This window comes from Macaca mulatta, chromosome 20 (assembly GCF_049350105.2).
Source record: "Macaca mulatta isolate MMU2019108-1 chromosome 20, T2T-MMU8v2.0, whole genome shotgun sequence".
NCBI lineage: Eukaryota > Metazoa > Chordata > Mammalia > Primates > Cercopithecidae > Macaca > Macaca mulatta.
The window spans coordinates 13,288,854-13,304,858 of NC_133425.1; the positions used below are offsets into that span (position 1 = coordinate 13,288,854).

A 16,005-nucleotide genomic window follows, 5' to 3' on the forward strand; every position below is an offset into this window, starting at 1 on the left:
CTTGAGCTCCTGACCTCAGGTGATCCGCCTGCCTCAGCCTCCCAAAGTGCTCGGATTACAGGCGTGAGCCACCATGCCCAGCCTCCGTGTCATTTAATGGCTTGTATTAGCAGTTAGCGTAGTCTTGAGTCTTTGCATCATTACTTGCAAATTGTGTGTTTCTGGGTGAATGGCTCAACTTCTGCACGTGTGTGCTCCTCATCTCTGGGATGGAGAGGATGATCTCATCCGGCTGAAGGGGCCGAATGAGGAGGAAAAGAAGTGAGGGTGCATATGGCAGTGGACACGAGCAAGGCATCCTAAGGGTATTCCACAGGAAGCGTGTTTTAGTGCATGACAATTGTTGGGAAAATTTTATCCCATAAATGGGGTAGATAAAACCAATTTCCTAACTGGGCAGTTTTATAATCCCTACTTAAGCAGTGGGTAGCTAAGAGTTTAAGGTGTCTGAAAGTTTGCAGTCTGCAGGCAGAAGGAACCAATATCTGTAAAACAGACCAATATTTCAAAAGGAGAAACTAGAAGTAGGCAAACCAATCAGCTGGATATGTAAGTTTTGAAAAATTCCGTTGCTGACCTGTTCCAGATAGAGTTAACCTCTGCCAATGGTCAGAACTTTCTTCTTGCTTCTGGCCAGAGTAAAAGCAGCTGTCAGTGTTGGCAGTTGTTACCTGGGGGTGGGTGGCTGTAGCTGCTGGGGCACAGGAGGGGGCAGTGGAGTGTCACAGGCTGGAAGGTGAGGCTCAGTCACCAGCACTACACTTTCCTCAGGTGCGTGGGTATTCAGGTGCAGGGGTCACAGTGCAGGTGGGTATAGCTAGGGCTTTATGGTACAGGTGCTTGCCTTGTACTGACGGGGTCAGACCACGGCTCTCCTGCTTACTAGTTGTGTGACCTTGGGTGAGTTACTTAACTTCTCTGTTTCTGTTTCCTTAGTGTTTTTTTTTTTTTTTTTTTTTTTTTTTTTTTTTAAAGACAGTGTCTCACTCTGTCACCCAGGCTGGACTGCAGTGATGCGATCTCAATTCACTGCAGCCTCCACCTCCTGGGCTCAAGCAGTTCTCCCATTTTAGCCTCCAAGTAGCTGGGACTGTGGGCAGGCACCACCATGTCCAGCTAATTTTTCTCTCTTTTTGTACGGACGGGGTTTTACCATGTTGTCCAGACTGGTTTTAAACTCCTGGGCTCAAGTGATCTACCCGCCTCGGCCTCACGAAGTGCTGTCATTACAGGCATGAGCCACTGCGCTTGGCCTGTTTCCTTAGTTTTGAAATGGTAATAAGGAAACTCTTTACCTCATAGAGTTTTGTTGAATAAATAAAACGAGAGACCATGTATTGCTCAATGTGCTTGATAAATACTTAGTAAATGTTAACTATTATTTTCATTTTTCTTGACTATAATAATTATGTCTCCTTATCTCATCAAAAGGTCTATTTTAACAGCAACGGTGCAGAAAGAATTAGGAGCTAGTCTATCTCCTACTCAGAAAAGTGAAATATCCGAATGCTAAGTATGTGCTTGTGTATATGCGTGTTTCACTTTCTCTGAGTTCATGGTTGTAAAACTGAATGTCGCCAAGCAAATCCTGCATTTGATGACACATTCCTTTTGCTAGGAATTACTGGATTTTCTAGAACAAGGTCATGTAACTAGCCTGGTGCTTTTTGGCCCTGGGCAGCTGCGAGTTCCTGAGGCAGAGGCATAATAATCATTTGCAATTAAGGCTCTGTAAGTCACATTCCTCTAAATAATCGATTGCCTTGTTTCCTTTTGAATTAAGAAAACGCAAGCTATGAGACATGTTAAAAAAAGACATACATTTATATGAGGAAAAGTGGCTTTGAAGGAAGCAAGTAAATGGGTTCTTGAATTATTGTGAGGGCTTATTTTCTGTTTCTTGTCATTGTATTATAGCAGTATTAGCTCTCGCTGTGTAACAAATTATCCTCAAACTTGGTTGCTTAGAACAACAAATATTTATGATCCCCCACAATTTCTGTGAATTAGGACTCTGGGAATGGCTTAGCCAGGGCATCAGGGTCTCTCATGATGTTGCAGTCAAGCTGTTGGCCAGAGTTGCTGTCATCTGAAGGCTTGACTGGGGATGGGGGGATCCACTTGCAAGCGTCATCCTGTGGCTGTTGGCAGGAGGCTTCAACTCCTTGCCACGTGGGCCTCTCCGTGAGGCTGCTCCCAATACAGTAGCTGACTTCCCAGGGTGAGTAACCCAGGAGCAGGAGAGGGCGCACCCAAGCTGGAAGCCACCGTGTTTTTAATAACCAAGCCTTGGAGGTGACACAGGATTGCTTCTGCTCTATTCTGTAGTCACAGTCAGCCTTGGTTCAGTGTTGGGGGAAACACACAGTGGTGTGACTAGCAAGAGGCAGGGGTCACTAGAGGCCACCTTGAAGGCTGCCTGCTACACCCATCAGGCGTCTGCTTCCTCCTGGGGCAGATACTACCTGTATTAATATTAGGGTCATCCAGAGAAAGAGACCAATAGGATGCATATATGTTTCTAGAAAGGGGTTATTATAAGGCATTGGCTCATATAATTATGGGGGCCAAGAAGTCCCACAAGCTGCCCTCTGCAGGCTAGAGACCTAGAAAAGCTCATGGTGTAGTTCAAAGGCCCAAGAGCCAGAGAACCTGTGGTGTAGGTTCCAGTCTGAGTCTGAAGGCCTGAGAGCCAGGAGTGCCGAGGGCAGGGGAAGAGCCATGTCCCAGCTCAAGCAGTCAGGCAGGGAGAGAACTCACTTTCCTTTTCTTCTACTCAGGCCCTCCATGGAATGGGGGGTGCTTGCCCACAGTGGTGAGGGCCATCTGTTTCACTCAGTGCACAAACTCACATGCTAATCTCTTCCAGAAACACCATCACAGGCACACTGAGAAACTGTGTTGATCTAGCTGTCTGGGCATCCGGTGGCCCAGACACATGGATATGCAAAATTAACCATCACACCCCCCAATTTTCCTTGGTGGACCCTTGCTCCTTCCTTTCTGTCCATGTGGTTTAATGGGGCTACCCCTGCCTCCTGCCCCCACAGGGCTTCAGAGGAGGGTAGCCCACCCAGGCCCGGACAGTCAGGTTGCTCCATGCACTGGCCACCATGAGGGCTTTTTAGGAGGGCATATGGCCAGGATGGTCTGATAAGAGCCAGTCACAGCATCCTTGAGAGGATGGTGCCAGCCAGGAGTCATTGGCAGCTATCTTTGCTATTTTATGGGGAGATTCTAATCCCACGTGAGAACCATGTGGTGGAGAAATGGAGGGAGGGAGAAATCAGCAGTTCCTGATAGTCTCATTTGAGCTCCTGGATCCAGTCTTTCCTGAAGCTGTCTTTCCTCTGAACTCTTCACGTATATGAGCCAATAAATTGCTTTAATTCCTTGAGCCATTTGTGGTGGTGTTTCTCCGTTATAAGAGTCCTGACTGAAGAGGCCTCTTGTTTGGTTATTAGAGATTGGAGCATGGGTATTTTCTCTGCACCTAAGTAAACATGTCATCTCAACAGCCAACCTGCCAGGTCTGGGAAGGGGCTTCTGGTTGATTGAGAGTCACGAAGGTGGTGGAGAAAGTATTCCTCGGGGGGAGCCCCTTGGACTGCTGCTCAGAGCACCGCTCCAGACTTCCCTTCGTGTATCTCACTGGGGCCGGCCTTGCGGTTACTCTCCTGTCGTGGCTCAGAGCGCCGCTGTAGACTTCGCTTCTTGTGTCTTACTGGGGCCAGCCTTGTGGTCACTCGCCTGTTGTGACTTTTCCCTCCTTCTGTGCAGTTCTGCTGCGCTCACATGAACATGTTGTCAGTTGTATGGCTGGGCCGTTCTCTTCATGCTTCTGAGCCTCTCTGGTTCTTTACCTATTTAGAAACTTAAAGGGGGCTGGGGTGGCATGGAGCACTCTCCCTCCTTTCTCCTGTGCAGTGGCGTAAAGCACCCTGTTGATGTGTCATGGTCACTGCTGGCTTTGGAGGGCCATGTCCGACCCTTACCTAGGGAAACAGCACAGCACAGTGACTCTGGTCCTGGCTCTGCCACTTGGTAACTTCTCAGTTGTCAGTTTCCCCACCGACACTAACATGCTTTTGATGGCAGAAACCCACACCAAATTAGCTTTTTTCTTGCAGTAGCTGGGAAATCCAAGGACAGGTTACTTTCTTCAAGCACTGTGGGACCCAGGTCCCCCAGTGGCACCAATGCATTCTCCCTCTCTCTTTCCTTGGTCCCGCCCTCTGTGCACTGGTGTCATGCTTAGGTAGGCCCTCTGCACAGAGCAAAGGTGGCGTCTGGTAGCACTAAGCCTCGCCCAGGATCCAAAGGGAAGAGACTCTAATGTCTGTATATAACACTTTAGGAAAGTTTGTTGTTGTTGTTGTTGTTGTTTTGAGACAGAGTCTTGCTCTGTCACCCAGGCTGTAGTGCAGTGGTGCCATCTCAGCTCACTGCGATCTCCACCTCCAGGGTTCAAGCAATTCTCCTGCCTCAGCCTCCTGAGTAGCTGGGAATACAGGTGCCCACCACCATGCCTGGCTAATTTTTGTATTTTTAGTAGAGAAGGGGTTTCACCATGTTGGCTAGGCTGGTCTCGAACTCCTGACCTCAAATGATCCACCTGCTTCAGCCTCCCAAAGTGCTGGAATTACAGGCGTAAGCCACTGTGCCCGGCCTAGGAAAGATTTTTTAGTGGGCATGTTACGGCGAAGAGTGAGCGGAGGGCCATGATTGACACTCTTGCCAGGTCCCCAAGGCAAGCAGTGGGCAGCAAGAGCATGTCTCTTGCATTTTCTCCTAGGATTGTCGGGACGATTACAGGAGCTGAGGCTGCTAAGCACTCAGCGCAGCTCTAGGCCCTCAGTAAGCGCTCAGTGAACGTCACCTAATTTCTTCTTCTTGGCTGGCGCCTTGGCCGTAGGTGGCTGGGGATGCCGAGGCGAGGGCAGAATCTCCTGGACCCTTCCCTTGTCCAAACCTCCCCTGCAGTGAGTATCTTAGAGCCTTTGGCCCCTGGTCTTCATTTGACCTTCAGCTCCTCCTACTGTATTTTTCCAGCCCTGCCTGCCTAGTGTGTGTCCCTTTGTTTATTTGTCCCTGCTGGGCTGCTGAGCAGTGAGAACGTCCGTGACAGTGTTGTGCGTGTGAGATTGAGAACTGTACTGTACAACCTGGAATGGCCTTGGGAGCCCTGTTCAGATCATGCTGTCCCGCACCCTAGGAGACCTTTATTGGCTTTCTATGAAGGCTTTAAATCTCACACTCCACCCTAAGGCTCAGCCTCCTCTGTCCTTTGCCTTTAAATCATTGGAGAAATATGAAGATTATGTCCTTTGTGGAAAAGGACAGTATATTTCTCCAGTGTCCATCCAAAGGCACTGATTATGTTTTTATCACAAGAGGCAAGTGGTGGGAGTTGAGAAGGTCAGGCATACTGACTTGAATTATGGGGATACTGGCTTGAATTTGAGCCCAGCCTGGGCTAGGGATGGCCTTTGGAATCAAGGGTCTGGGCCTTTTCAGTGCTGTCTCCCCAGTTCAGAACACCTGCTCCAGCGGGAAAAGCCAGTAGGCTTCATCCTGCTGCCAACTCTGGTAGTCACTGCCTGGGATTCTGGCTGAGAAGGACTGGAGTCCTGTCAGGACTCAACAGGAAAGAGTGTTGTTATTGATTAGCAATGTCTGCCATGCACATGGGAAGGGGATGTGGTGGCAAGTCTGGCGAGAATTTGCCATCCATATGCTAGCACTTCTGGTGTCTTGGAAACTGCTTGAGATAAGGTCCCCAGGCCAAGATGGCAGCATTGTACATGAGACTGAAAAAAAAAAAAGAATTTGTCACTCTTTTTTTTTTTTTTTTGAGATGGAGCCTCGCTCTGTCTCCCAGGCTGGAGTGCAGTGGTGCAATCTTGGGTCACTGCAACCTCTGCTTCCCAGGTTCAAGCAATTCTCCTGCCTCAGCCTCCTGAGTAACCGGGACTACAGGCATGTGCCACCATGCCCAGCTCATTTTTGTATTTTTAGTAGAGATAGGGTTTCACCATGTTGTCCAGGCTGGTCTGGAACTCCTGACCTCAAGTAATCTGCCTGCCTTGGCCTTCTAAAGTGCTGGGATTACAGGCGTGAGCCACCACGCCCAACCTGTCACTCTTTTATGAAGCCCACATTATTATTTTCTGTTTGGTAAAAGAAACATGCTTTGAAGGAATATCTTAAATCCATGATGTAAAATAAAACGAAACTTTGCTCTTAGGCTTAGTAGAGAGAAGAAATAAGACTCAGTTTTTGTTACATGTCTTTCAAAAATTAACCGTTGCTTTGTTGTGTGATTTAGGAAGCCTGTGTTTATGGATGAGAGGAGGGGAGGAGGAGAGGGGTTCTTTCATAAGAAGAAGAGTTGCTGCAGTGAACATAGTGTTATCACTAGGCTGCTGGCAAGAGGCACCAGAGCTGCCTCTTGACTTTCTAGGTATGTAGGTCAGTAAACCTCTTTTCCTGTTCAAGAGAGTTTGAGTGGGGCTTTCTGTTTCTGACTACATGAATACAGAAGGCTTTGTCGGTCAGGCGCAGTGGCTCATGCCTGTAATCCCAACGCTTTGGGAGGCTGAGGTAGGCGGATCACTGAGATTAGGAGTTCGAGGCCAGCCTGGACAACCTGGTGAAAACGTGTCTCTACCAAAAATACAAAAATTAGCTGGGTGTGGTGGTGTGTACCTGTAATCCTAGCTACTCCAGAGGCTGAGGCAGGAGAATAGAGAATCACTTGGGCCCAGGAGGTGGAGCTGCAGTAAGCTGAGATCGGCCACTGTACTCCAGCGTGGGCGACGGAGCGAGACTCTAAAAAAAAAAAAAAAAAAGCTGGAAGGCTTTGTGCACTATCTCCTGCCTGATCATGAGTCCGGTCAGGTCCCTCTGAGATACACTTCATGGGAGCCAGTATTCCTGAATAGCATTTTTATAGATAGTTGCAGTCCGGGTTGTCGTCTATGCACTGCCTGTCTTCCCTTTTAGACTGTGTGATCCATGAGCGCAGTGACCTGCCCTTGCACCTAGTACAGTGCCTGGCATTGCTCAGTCATATTGGCTAAATGAGGGACTGAAGGGACCGTGGGGCCAGTGATTGTGTCACTCGGTACAAGTGTCACTGAGAAATGTCAGTTCTTCCAGCACCTTGATGGTTCTCCTCCTGTTGGCATCTTCTCTTGGCACAAAGCAGCCAGTTAGGCTCGGCTTTAGACCTGTGGATGGTCGTTTGCCCCAAGACAGTATTTTTTAGTCATTTTCTGGGAATTAGGGCTTTCTGGAAGCCTCTCAGCCATTCGTTGAAATCTTACCACATAGAGGCCAGGTGCAGTGGCCCATGCCTGTAATCCCAGTCCTTTGCGGGGGCCAAGGTGGGCAGATAGCTTGAGCCCAGGAGACCAGCCTGGGCAACATGATGAGACCCTGTCTCCACAAGAATTACAAAAATTAGCCGTGCGTGGTGGTGCACTCCTGTGGTACCAGCTACTCAGGAGACTGACGTGGGAGAATCACCTGAGCCCAGGAGATCAAGGCTGCAGTGAGCTGAGATTCTACCACTGTACTCCAGCCTGGGAGACAGAGCCTGGGAGGCAGAGAGAGACCGTCTTAAAACAAAAAGGAAAAGGAATCTTACCACTTAGAGTCAGTAGTAAGTGACAGAAACCCACCCTAAACTGTCTATGAAAAAGTGCAGTTGATTGGCTTATGAAACTTAAACCTGTAGGAGAAGAGCTAGCTTTTTGCTGGGCTGGATCAAAGCTCTCGGAAGGTACCATGAATATCATGCAGTCCGCATGACTTTCCATGTCTCCTCTCTCTTTCCCTCGGTCTTGGCTTCATTCTTAGGTCAGTCTTCTCTTGCGGTAACAAGAGGGCACCCAGGGGCCCCAGCCTAAATCCTGTCGATTTAACACCACCAGTGGGAGGAGAAGACTTTTTTCCAGTAGCTCTGGAGAGGTCATTTCCTGGGCCAGCTGTGTTACTTTTGCTGCCCATGCCTGGGTCCCATTCCCCCTGGAGCTGGGGGTGGCTGGCTTTCACTCACCTGGACTCCATGGAGCAGGAACAAGGGGGAGGGGAGTTTGCTCAAAAGGAAAACCAGCATGTTCCTGCCATCAGATTGGGGGTGCTTGTGGTGGGTGCAGCCTGCAGATGTCCCCAATAGTGGGTTGCTTCCACAGAGGGCTCGTGACACTTGGAGTCTGTCGATTTTCCCGAGTGACACTACTGTGCTGTCACTCTTGTGCCAGCCGTCTTGTGCACCCTGTCTTGGTAGGTGAAATCTGGGCTCAGCCATTCTAAGCGGTAGCCCAAAGGTCTCTGTGCTGTGTTCTCTATTGTGTTTTTCCTTGGCTAGATATTTTGGTCTGATATAATCTGACCTTATTAGCAAACCCCTGGTCCAGCTACTTTGGCATATTTAGGCTTGATCTTAGCAGACTCAATATCTGTTTTAAATAAAAATATTTGGTAATGCCCCCTTCCGAAATGAAATTTATGGCGAATATAACCTACCTACACAAGTAATTAAAAAAATCAGTATAACACTCTACTGTAACATGGAAGAGAAATGAAAGGAAAGGAATTTATCATACAACATAGATTTCAGTACATATTGGTCAGGCGCAACTCTGCCAGAAAACGTGCTGACGCCAAGTGCTCGCACCTCCTTCTCATGCATGAGTTTTGATTTTAAGAAGGTAAGAAGATCAGAAGTCATTCTTTAGAAGGAGTCCAGAAAAAGAGCAGAGAGTGGGTGAACCACAAAGTAAACCTGGTCTGGTCAGTATATATGAAAGGCATTCCATTCTAGGTCCAGATTATAAGTAAGGTTTCTACCTACATGAATGGCCACAGGACGACTGAAGTATTACAGGAGGTAGGCTGATCTTGGTTGAGTGCTACTGCCCTGGCCTTTCAGGACAGTTAGTATCCTCGGCTCCGTGCTGTAAATGCTGGTAGTGCCAACAGAAAGGGGTCCCGATCCAGATCCCAAGAGAGGGTTGTTGGATCTTGTGCAAGAAAGGATTCAGGGCAAGCCCTTAAAGTGAAAACAGGTTTATTAGAGAAAGTAAAGAAGCAAAAGAATGGCTACTGCATAGACAGAGCAGCAGCGTGGGCCGGCAGACTTCGAGTACTTATGGTTATTTCTTGATTATATGCTAAACAAGAGGCAGATTATTCATGAGTTTTCCAGGAAAGGGGCAGGATTTCCTGGAACTGATGATTCCTCCTCCTTTTAGACCATGCAGGGTAACTTATGAACATTGCCGTGGCATTTGTAAACTGTCATGGTGCTGGTGGGAGTGTCCTTAGCATGTTTATGCATTCTAATTAGCACACAGTGAGCAGTGAAGATGACCAGAGGTCACTTTCATCACCATCTTGGTTTTGCTGGGTTTTGGCCGCCTTTCTTACGGCATCCTGTTTTATCGTCAGGGTCTTTGTGACCCATATCTAATGATAGCAGTCCTCCTGACCTCCCATCTCATCTGTGACTAGGAATGCCTCACTTCCTGGGAATGCCGCTCAGTGTCTGAGCCTCATTTTAACCAGCTCCTATTCCAGATGGAGCTGTTATGGTTCAAACGCCTCCGACAGTAGCACCCATCATCCTTGTGATGACCCAAACTGTCCCCATGGCCCCCAGTGAGAATCTCTCTTTTAGCTCTTTCCCCAGTGTCCTCTTTTTCAAGACCATTTACAAATGTATCGGAATTTTGTGTGCAAGGTCCCTTTCGGTTGCCCCGATCTTTTTAAGTCCTTGTCCAGAGACTGGCTCCAGTCTACACTGAACTCCAGTCTACACCTGCTGCGTATGTGACCTACTCTGGCTCTCCTGTCTCTCGCTTCTCCTTGGGTGTGAACTCGCTTCCCCAAGGTTGCTGGCTCTTTCCCTTGGCTGAGTCTCATGAGCTGAGTGAGTTGTGCCCTTCATCATTGTTAAGCACATGCTTATCAGCAGCTGGCTGGTCTCATGATGTACCCTGGAGCAGCTAGGGAGCCTTGAGTGCATAGGGTGGGTGGGGCTGGTGTTCGGGTCAGGGGTGAGTGCAAGACACACATGTCAGTCAAGAGAGAAGATGGCTTAGGAGGAGCTGTTTTCCTGCAGTTTGATGCTACTGATGCAGTTTAGTCACAGATGAACGATTGATTTTGTTTGTTTGTTTGTTTTTGAGATGGAGTTTCGCTCTTGTTGCCCAGGATGGAGTGCAGTGGTGCAATCTCAGATCACACAACTGGGAGCCTATCCAAGATTTTTTTTTTTTTTTCAGGGTCTCGCTGTTGTCACCCAGGCTGGAGTGCAATGGTGCACTCATGGCTCACAGCAACCTTTGCCTCCCGGGTTCAAGCGATTCTCCTGTCTCAGCCTCCCAAGTAGCTAGGATTACAGGCACCCACCACCACACCGGTTAATTTTTTTGTATTTTTAGTAGAGACGGGGTTTCAGCATGTTGGCAAGTTGATCTCAAACTCCTGACCTCAGGTGATCCACCTGCCTCAGCCTCCCAAAGTGCTGGGATTACAGGCATGAGCCAACGCTCCTGGCCGATATTGTTTATTTGTTGATTCACTCATCAAACATTTACTGTTCTGTGTGAAGCTTAGTGAATCAGAGAGAAACACAATACAGCTGATTCTGTCCTGTGGGTGCTAGAAATTGAAGGGAAGGATATGCAAGCAAAGATTTTTTTTTTTTGAGGCAGAATTTTGCTCTTGTTGCCCAGGCTGGAGTCCAGTGGCACGATCTCGGCTCACTGCAACCTCCACCTCGAGGTTCAAGTGATTCTACTGCCTCAGCCTCCCAAGTACCTGGGATTACAGGCATACGCCACCACCACACCCGGCTAATTTTTGTATTTTTAGTAGAGGCGGGGTTTCTCCATGTTTGTTAGGCTGGTCTCGAACTCCCGACCTCTGGTGATCCGTCCACCTCAGCCTCCCAAAGTGCTGGGATTGCAGGCGTGAGCCACTGCGCCTGGCCACAAGCAAAGATTTTAACCTTCAGGCTGACAGCTCCAGAAGTTCCATTTTCGTGGGGCCACTCTTAGCAGAAAGTGTCCTGTGGGGCAGGTGTGGATTTGAGTCCTGCTGCTCAGGGCTAGCGCAAGGGTGAAACAAGTGAGGCACCTCTGCTACCCAATTTAAGGCAGTGCTTGTCCTTAGGGTCATGCAGGGGCTTCCACCACTCCTAGATGTGTGATCTGAGATGGCCATTTTACCCCTCATGCTCCCTATCTAGAAAACCACGGTGGTAATACACCCTCCCTTAGAAAGACCAAGAGGTAATGCATGTCAAGTGCTAAGCACATTGAGTACCCTGTGTGAGTACTGAGTAAAAGACAGCCATGGTGATTACTGTTGGTTTCATGGAAGTAAATTATGCCTCCATTTCAAGTCTGCAAAAAGTCATTTTCTGGAGTTAATCTACCCTGCCATTGCTCAGATGTAACTAACTTCCTAATAAAGAATTCTCTGGGTTGAAGAGCTAAATCTGTTGCTTAAACTTTGCTGAACATCATAGTCACCTGGGGAGCTTTTAAAATGGTTATGTCCAGGCTGCCCTCCAGACCAATTAAATCAGAATCTCTGGAGCTGAGGCCCAGATGCTCACGTAATTCCAGTGTGCAGCCAAGGTTGACAACTGGTGGCCTAGAGCAGAGTTTCTCAAACTTTAATGTACCCACCAAGCACCTGGGGCTCGGGTTCGTCTTTAAATTCTCATCGAGCAGGTCTGGAGTGGGGCCTGCTATCATGGAGGTCTAATAAGCTCCCAGGTGATGCTGATGCTGCTGGTTCCTAGACCACACTTTTTAAGTAGCAAGGACTTAGAATGCTAGCAATGATCTGAACGGGTAAGCTCATTGAAAGCCTTAGAAAGACTGATTTTTAGCTCAGAACCAAGCTGGGAGCTAATTTTTTGTTGCTTGGCTGGTTTGAAAAATATAAAGAATACTATGACCCAATGCAACAATTAGTACTACTAACATTTGTCATTTTTGTTTTAGTTTTTGTTTTTAAGTAAACCATAAACAACATGTACGTTTGTGCTATGATTTGAAGGTCATCCCTCTAAAACTCATGTTGAAACTTAATTACCAAGCAACAGTATAAAAAGGTGGTGACCTGAGAGGTGATTAGATCATGAGCGCTCCACCCCCATGGAGGGGAGGTGGGATTCGTGCTGTTATAAAAGGGCCAGTTTGGCTCCTTTCTCCCTTTCTGCCTTCTGACACTTGATAACGCAGCAGAGGTCCTCGCCAGATGCCAGCCCCCTGATCTTAACTTCCCAGCTTCCAGAACTGTGAGAAAAGAAATTTCTGTTCCTTATAAATTACCCAGCCTCAGGTATTTGGTTATAGCAGCACAAAACAGACTGAGCTTGCTTTGTGGGTATTTCTTTATTTTTTTGAGATGGAGTCTTGCTTTGTTACCTAAGCTGGAGTGCAGTGGTGCAGTCTCTGCTCACTGCAAGCTCTGCTTCCCGGGTTCACACTGTTCTCCTGCCTCAGCCTTCCGAGTAGCTGGGACTACAGGCGCCTGCCACCACACCTGGCTAAGTTTTTGTAGTTTTAGTAGAGACGGAGTTTCACCGTGTTAGCCAGGATGGTCTCGATGTCCTGACCTAGTGATCTGCCCACCTCAGCCTCCCAAAGTGCTGGGATTACAAGCGTGAGCCACTGTGCCCGGCTGCTTTGTGGGTTTTTAAGGATCTGCCTGTGAGCTTGCAACATGCACCTGTTGTTCTGCAACTGGCTTTGCTCACTCAATGTGAAGCTGAATGCTTTCAGATTAAGATGTCCACAAGAGGGATTCTTCCACGGAATTCTGCCATACTTGAGATTTCTTTAGGGAACTCTTATTTTCCTACTTAAAAAAAAAAAATTACCTTTAAATTGTGAAAGCAGCGTAACAACTCAAAATGGGGAAAGGAGTCCCAAATCCCATGACCCTAGCGTGATAATTATTTCCATTCTTAGTCCACTTAAGTACATTTTTACAGTTATTCCACTGTTTGTTGTATACATGCAATTTACATTCTGTTTATTTTATTCTGTTTCTATGTAGATGTCAAACTATGTTTAAATGCAAGATTTTTTTCCCTGCTCATAAATGTAATATGTACGTTCACATCCTTAAGGTTTTCCCCTTAGGTTAGGGTATTTCCCCCCCTGCACATAAAAGTAATTTGCAAGTTAGAATTCTTAAGTCCGGGAATACCAGAAAAGTTTGAAGAGGAAAATCACCTAAACACAATTACCATCAATGAATTTATTATTTGTGGGGCATTTTATTCCAGCTTATTTTTATGCATATATGTATTTTATATAATTCAGATCATTCTGAATCTATAAATTGAGGGTCTGCTTTGAAAATTTTTTTATTATAATACAATAAACAACAGACATTGTCTCTTGTTATTCAATTACATGGATATCACTTTTGATAGCTTTGTGGAGTTCTGTGTTTGGATATGTCCTTGTTTCTGACATCATTTTTCTTAACCGTTTTTTTCCCTTGTAGGATTAGTATTTCTATGAACGTGTATTTTTATAAACCTATTCCACCTTTTAAAAAGCATTTCCTTCAGCTAGATTCCAAAAAGTGAAATTCCCATGTTAGAAGGCAAGCATGTTTGTGAAGGCTCTTGATCTTGTATTACTGAAATCCTTTCCAAGAAAGCGACCTCTCTTTTACTCCAACAGCAGTGTGTGAGAGAGCCTGACCCGGCTGTGATTTTTAACGGCTGTGTGGCATTCCTTAGGGTACTTGGTGGTTTGCACCTCGGTTTGCATTGCAGCTGCTTCTAGTCTGACATTATAGATGAAGGCTGCAGTGAATATCTCAGCATCTGTGTGTATTTCTCTGTCAGTTTCTTTCCTTAATGTGTATTTCCAGAAGTGAGATCTCATGGCAAAATATGCTTTTTTTTTTTTTTTTTTTTTTTGGGAGATAGAATCTTGCCCTCTTGCTCAGGCTAGAGTGCAGTGGCGCAATCTCAGCTCACTGCAAGCTCCACCTTCCAGGTTCAAGCTATTCTCCCGCCTCAGCCTCCCGAGTAGCTGGGATTATAGGCACACACCATCACGCCTAGCAAATTTTTGTATTTTTAATAGAGACAGGGTTTTGCCATGTTGGCTGGGATGGTCTCGAACTCCTGACCTCAAGTGATCCACCTGCCTTGGCCTCCCAAAGTGCTGAGGTTACAGGTGTGAGCCACTGCACCCGGCCGAGAGATGTGAATGTTTTCATGGCCCAAGTTCTTGGCTGCAGGCTGAGGCAGAAGGACCTGCTCATCAGAACTTGAGTTAGTTCTACTACCATTCATCACTGCTTGGCTCCTGCTTCTGAGGCTGTGGAAGGTGAAGGTATCCTTGGCATGAATGATTTCCCAGCTGGTTTTTCTTCTGGGAGTAATGATGTGGGACTCCCAGAGGTAGGAGAATGGAAATGCCAAATGCATTAATGTTGAAATTTAAAATAATGGAAGCACCTTCTCAAACATGACCAACAGTGGAAAGCCATATAAATTTCTTCATGAGCCTTTCAGAATTTTGTAACCGGTATAGGTTTCCTAGATAGTTTTTTAAACTATGAAAATGGTAGATGCAGCATAATGGGAGAGGAACAGAAGCTTGGTGACATCTCAGAGCAATCACACGTACAAGGGAGAAAGCCATGTGCTTGTTTATTTTCTCTAATGCTTCTAGAATCCAATCAAAGACTCAGGTTTTGTTGACGAACTCAACTTTTTAAGGAGCAAGCAGCAAGGTATATTTGCATGAACATCTGCGTTTTGAAGCGCGTGCCCGCGTTGAATGGTTGAGCGTCAGAGTCATTAGTGCCCGATGCCAGATGTTCCCTGAAAAATCTGCACCAAACACGGACTTGGGCAGTTCATCAAGATGTGAAAAACGTGCAGCTGTTAAGGGAAAAGGGAGAAGGTTGTGTCTGAAATGTCGCTCCAGCCCATTGCTTTCCCCCATCAAAGGACAGAAGCAGGAAGAGATAAAAAAAATTCCCCAAATCCATAAATATGATAGAACTGTTATGAAAAGGTTACAGTAATTATTCATTGGGGAGGGAAATGCTTTTCCCGTTCATTAATGCTTCATTTCTTGTCTTTTCTAATGAGAAGTAGGTACAGATATCTAGAGAGAAAGAAAAATAGCAGAATGGTTTTGAGGGATACCAAAAGAGCCCAGGAAAGGGGAACAATGGGAAGAGAGGCGTGGCCGCTAGGTAATGCTGGTGTTTGAGTTACTTCCGAGAAATGGTTGGAATGAAACAGCTGGATGTAGCCGATCTAAGGAGCTGGAGCCCATGACTCAGTTTAACCCCCTTGACTTTCCTTCTTTGCCTCCGGAGAGGCAGAATTTGCAGCCTGATGATTCGCAGAAGTAATTTTTCAAATCTTGCCTTTCCGGTACGGTTCACAAGGTGGCAATTTCCATGTCACTGAACATGAAGCCTGGGTCTTAAATATAGCCAGCATGTGAATGCCCTGCAGGCGGTGACAGTGGCAATGTGACATCACTGCCAAGCAACTACTTGTTATTTTGGAGCCTGGGAGGGGAGCAACAGGAAGCTCGGCAGAGGGGAGATATTCTTGGCAGCAGCGGCGATGCGGTTTAAAGAGAGACAACTGTCAAGGCTAGTGACTGTGGAAGTTTGCAAAGTTGATTGGTTCACTGAGCAAACCAGAGTTCGCCAAATTCGTGCTGGTGCCAAACATAGCCAAAGCGAAGATGTGTGAGACTCGTACCTGCTGCTGCTCAGCTCCAGCCACCAAATAGCCATCACGAAAATGTTTTATTTTAAGCAGAAAACCTTTCCTTCAAATGCATTCTTACTTGGAAGCTCTCTGAGACCCAAGAGAGCTCGCTGAGAGCTGAGCCACACAGGTTAAAGTGGAGAGGTGAGGTCTTGGAATGCCACCCACCGAGCTACAAAATGCGCTTTGTTATCCGTGCTGAAAAGGCCACT

At 46.9% G+C, this 16,005-nt stretch overlaps 1 protein-coding gene across 38 annotated transcripts in view; it reads left to right on the plus strand.

Annotated features, from left to right (window-relative positions):
• SNX29 (sorting nexin 29) overlaps window positions 1–16,005 on the plus strand; it is a 657,788-nt gene that overhangs the window by 145,519 nt on the left and 496,264 nt on the right. For 2 of the 38 annotated variants that reach the window (XM_077987288.1, XM_077987289.1), the window contains exon 14: window positions 10,293–11,511. The exons of 30 other annotated variants lie outside the window; for them this stretch is intronic. In XM_077987288.1, the coding sequence (XP_077843414.1) occupies window positions 10,293–10,434 (142 nt within the window). In that variant the 3' untranslated portion in view covers window positions 10,435–11,511. Of the gene's footprint in view, window positions 1–4,648; window positions 5,830–10,292; window positions 11,512–12,674; window positions 12,905–16,005 lie in introns of those variants that run through there. 6 more of the 38 variants (XR_013412457.1, XR_013412456.1, XR_013412455.1 and 3 more) reach the window with 6 other exon arrangements.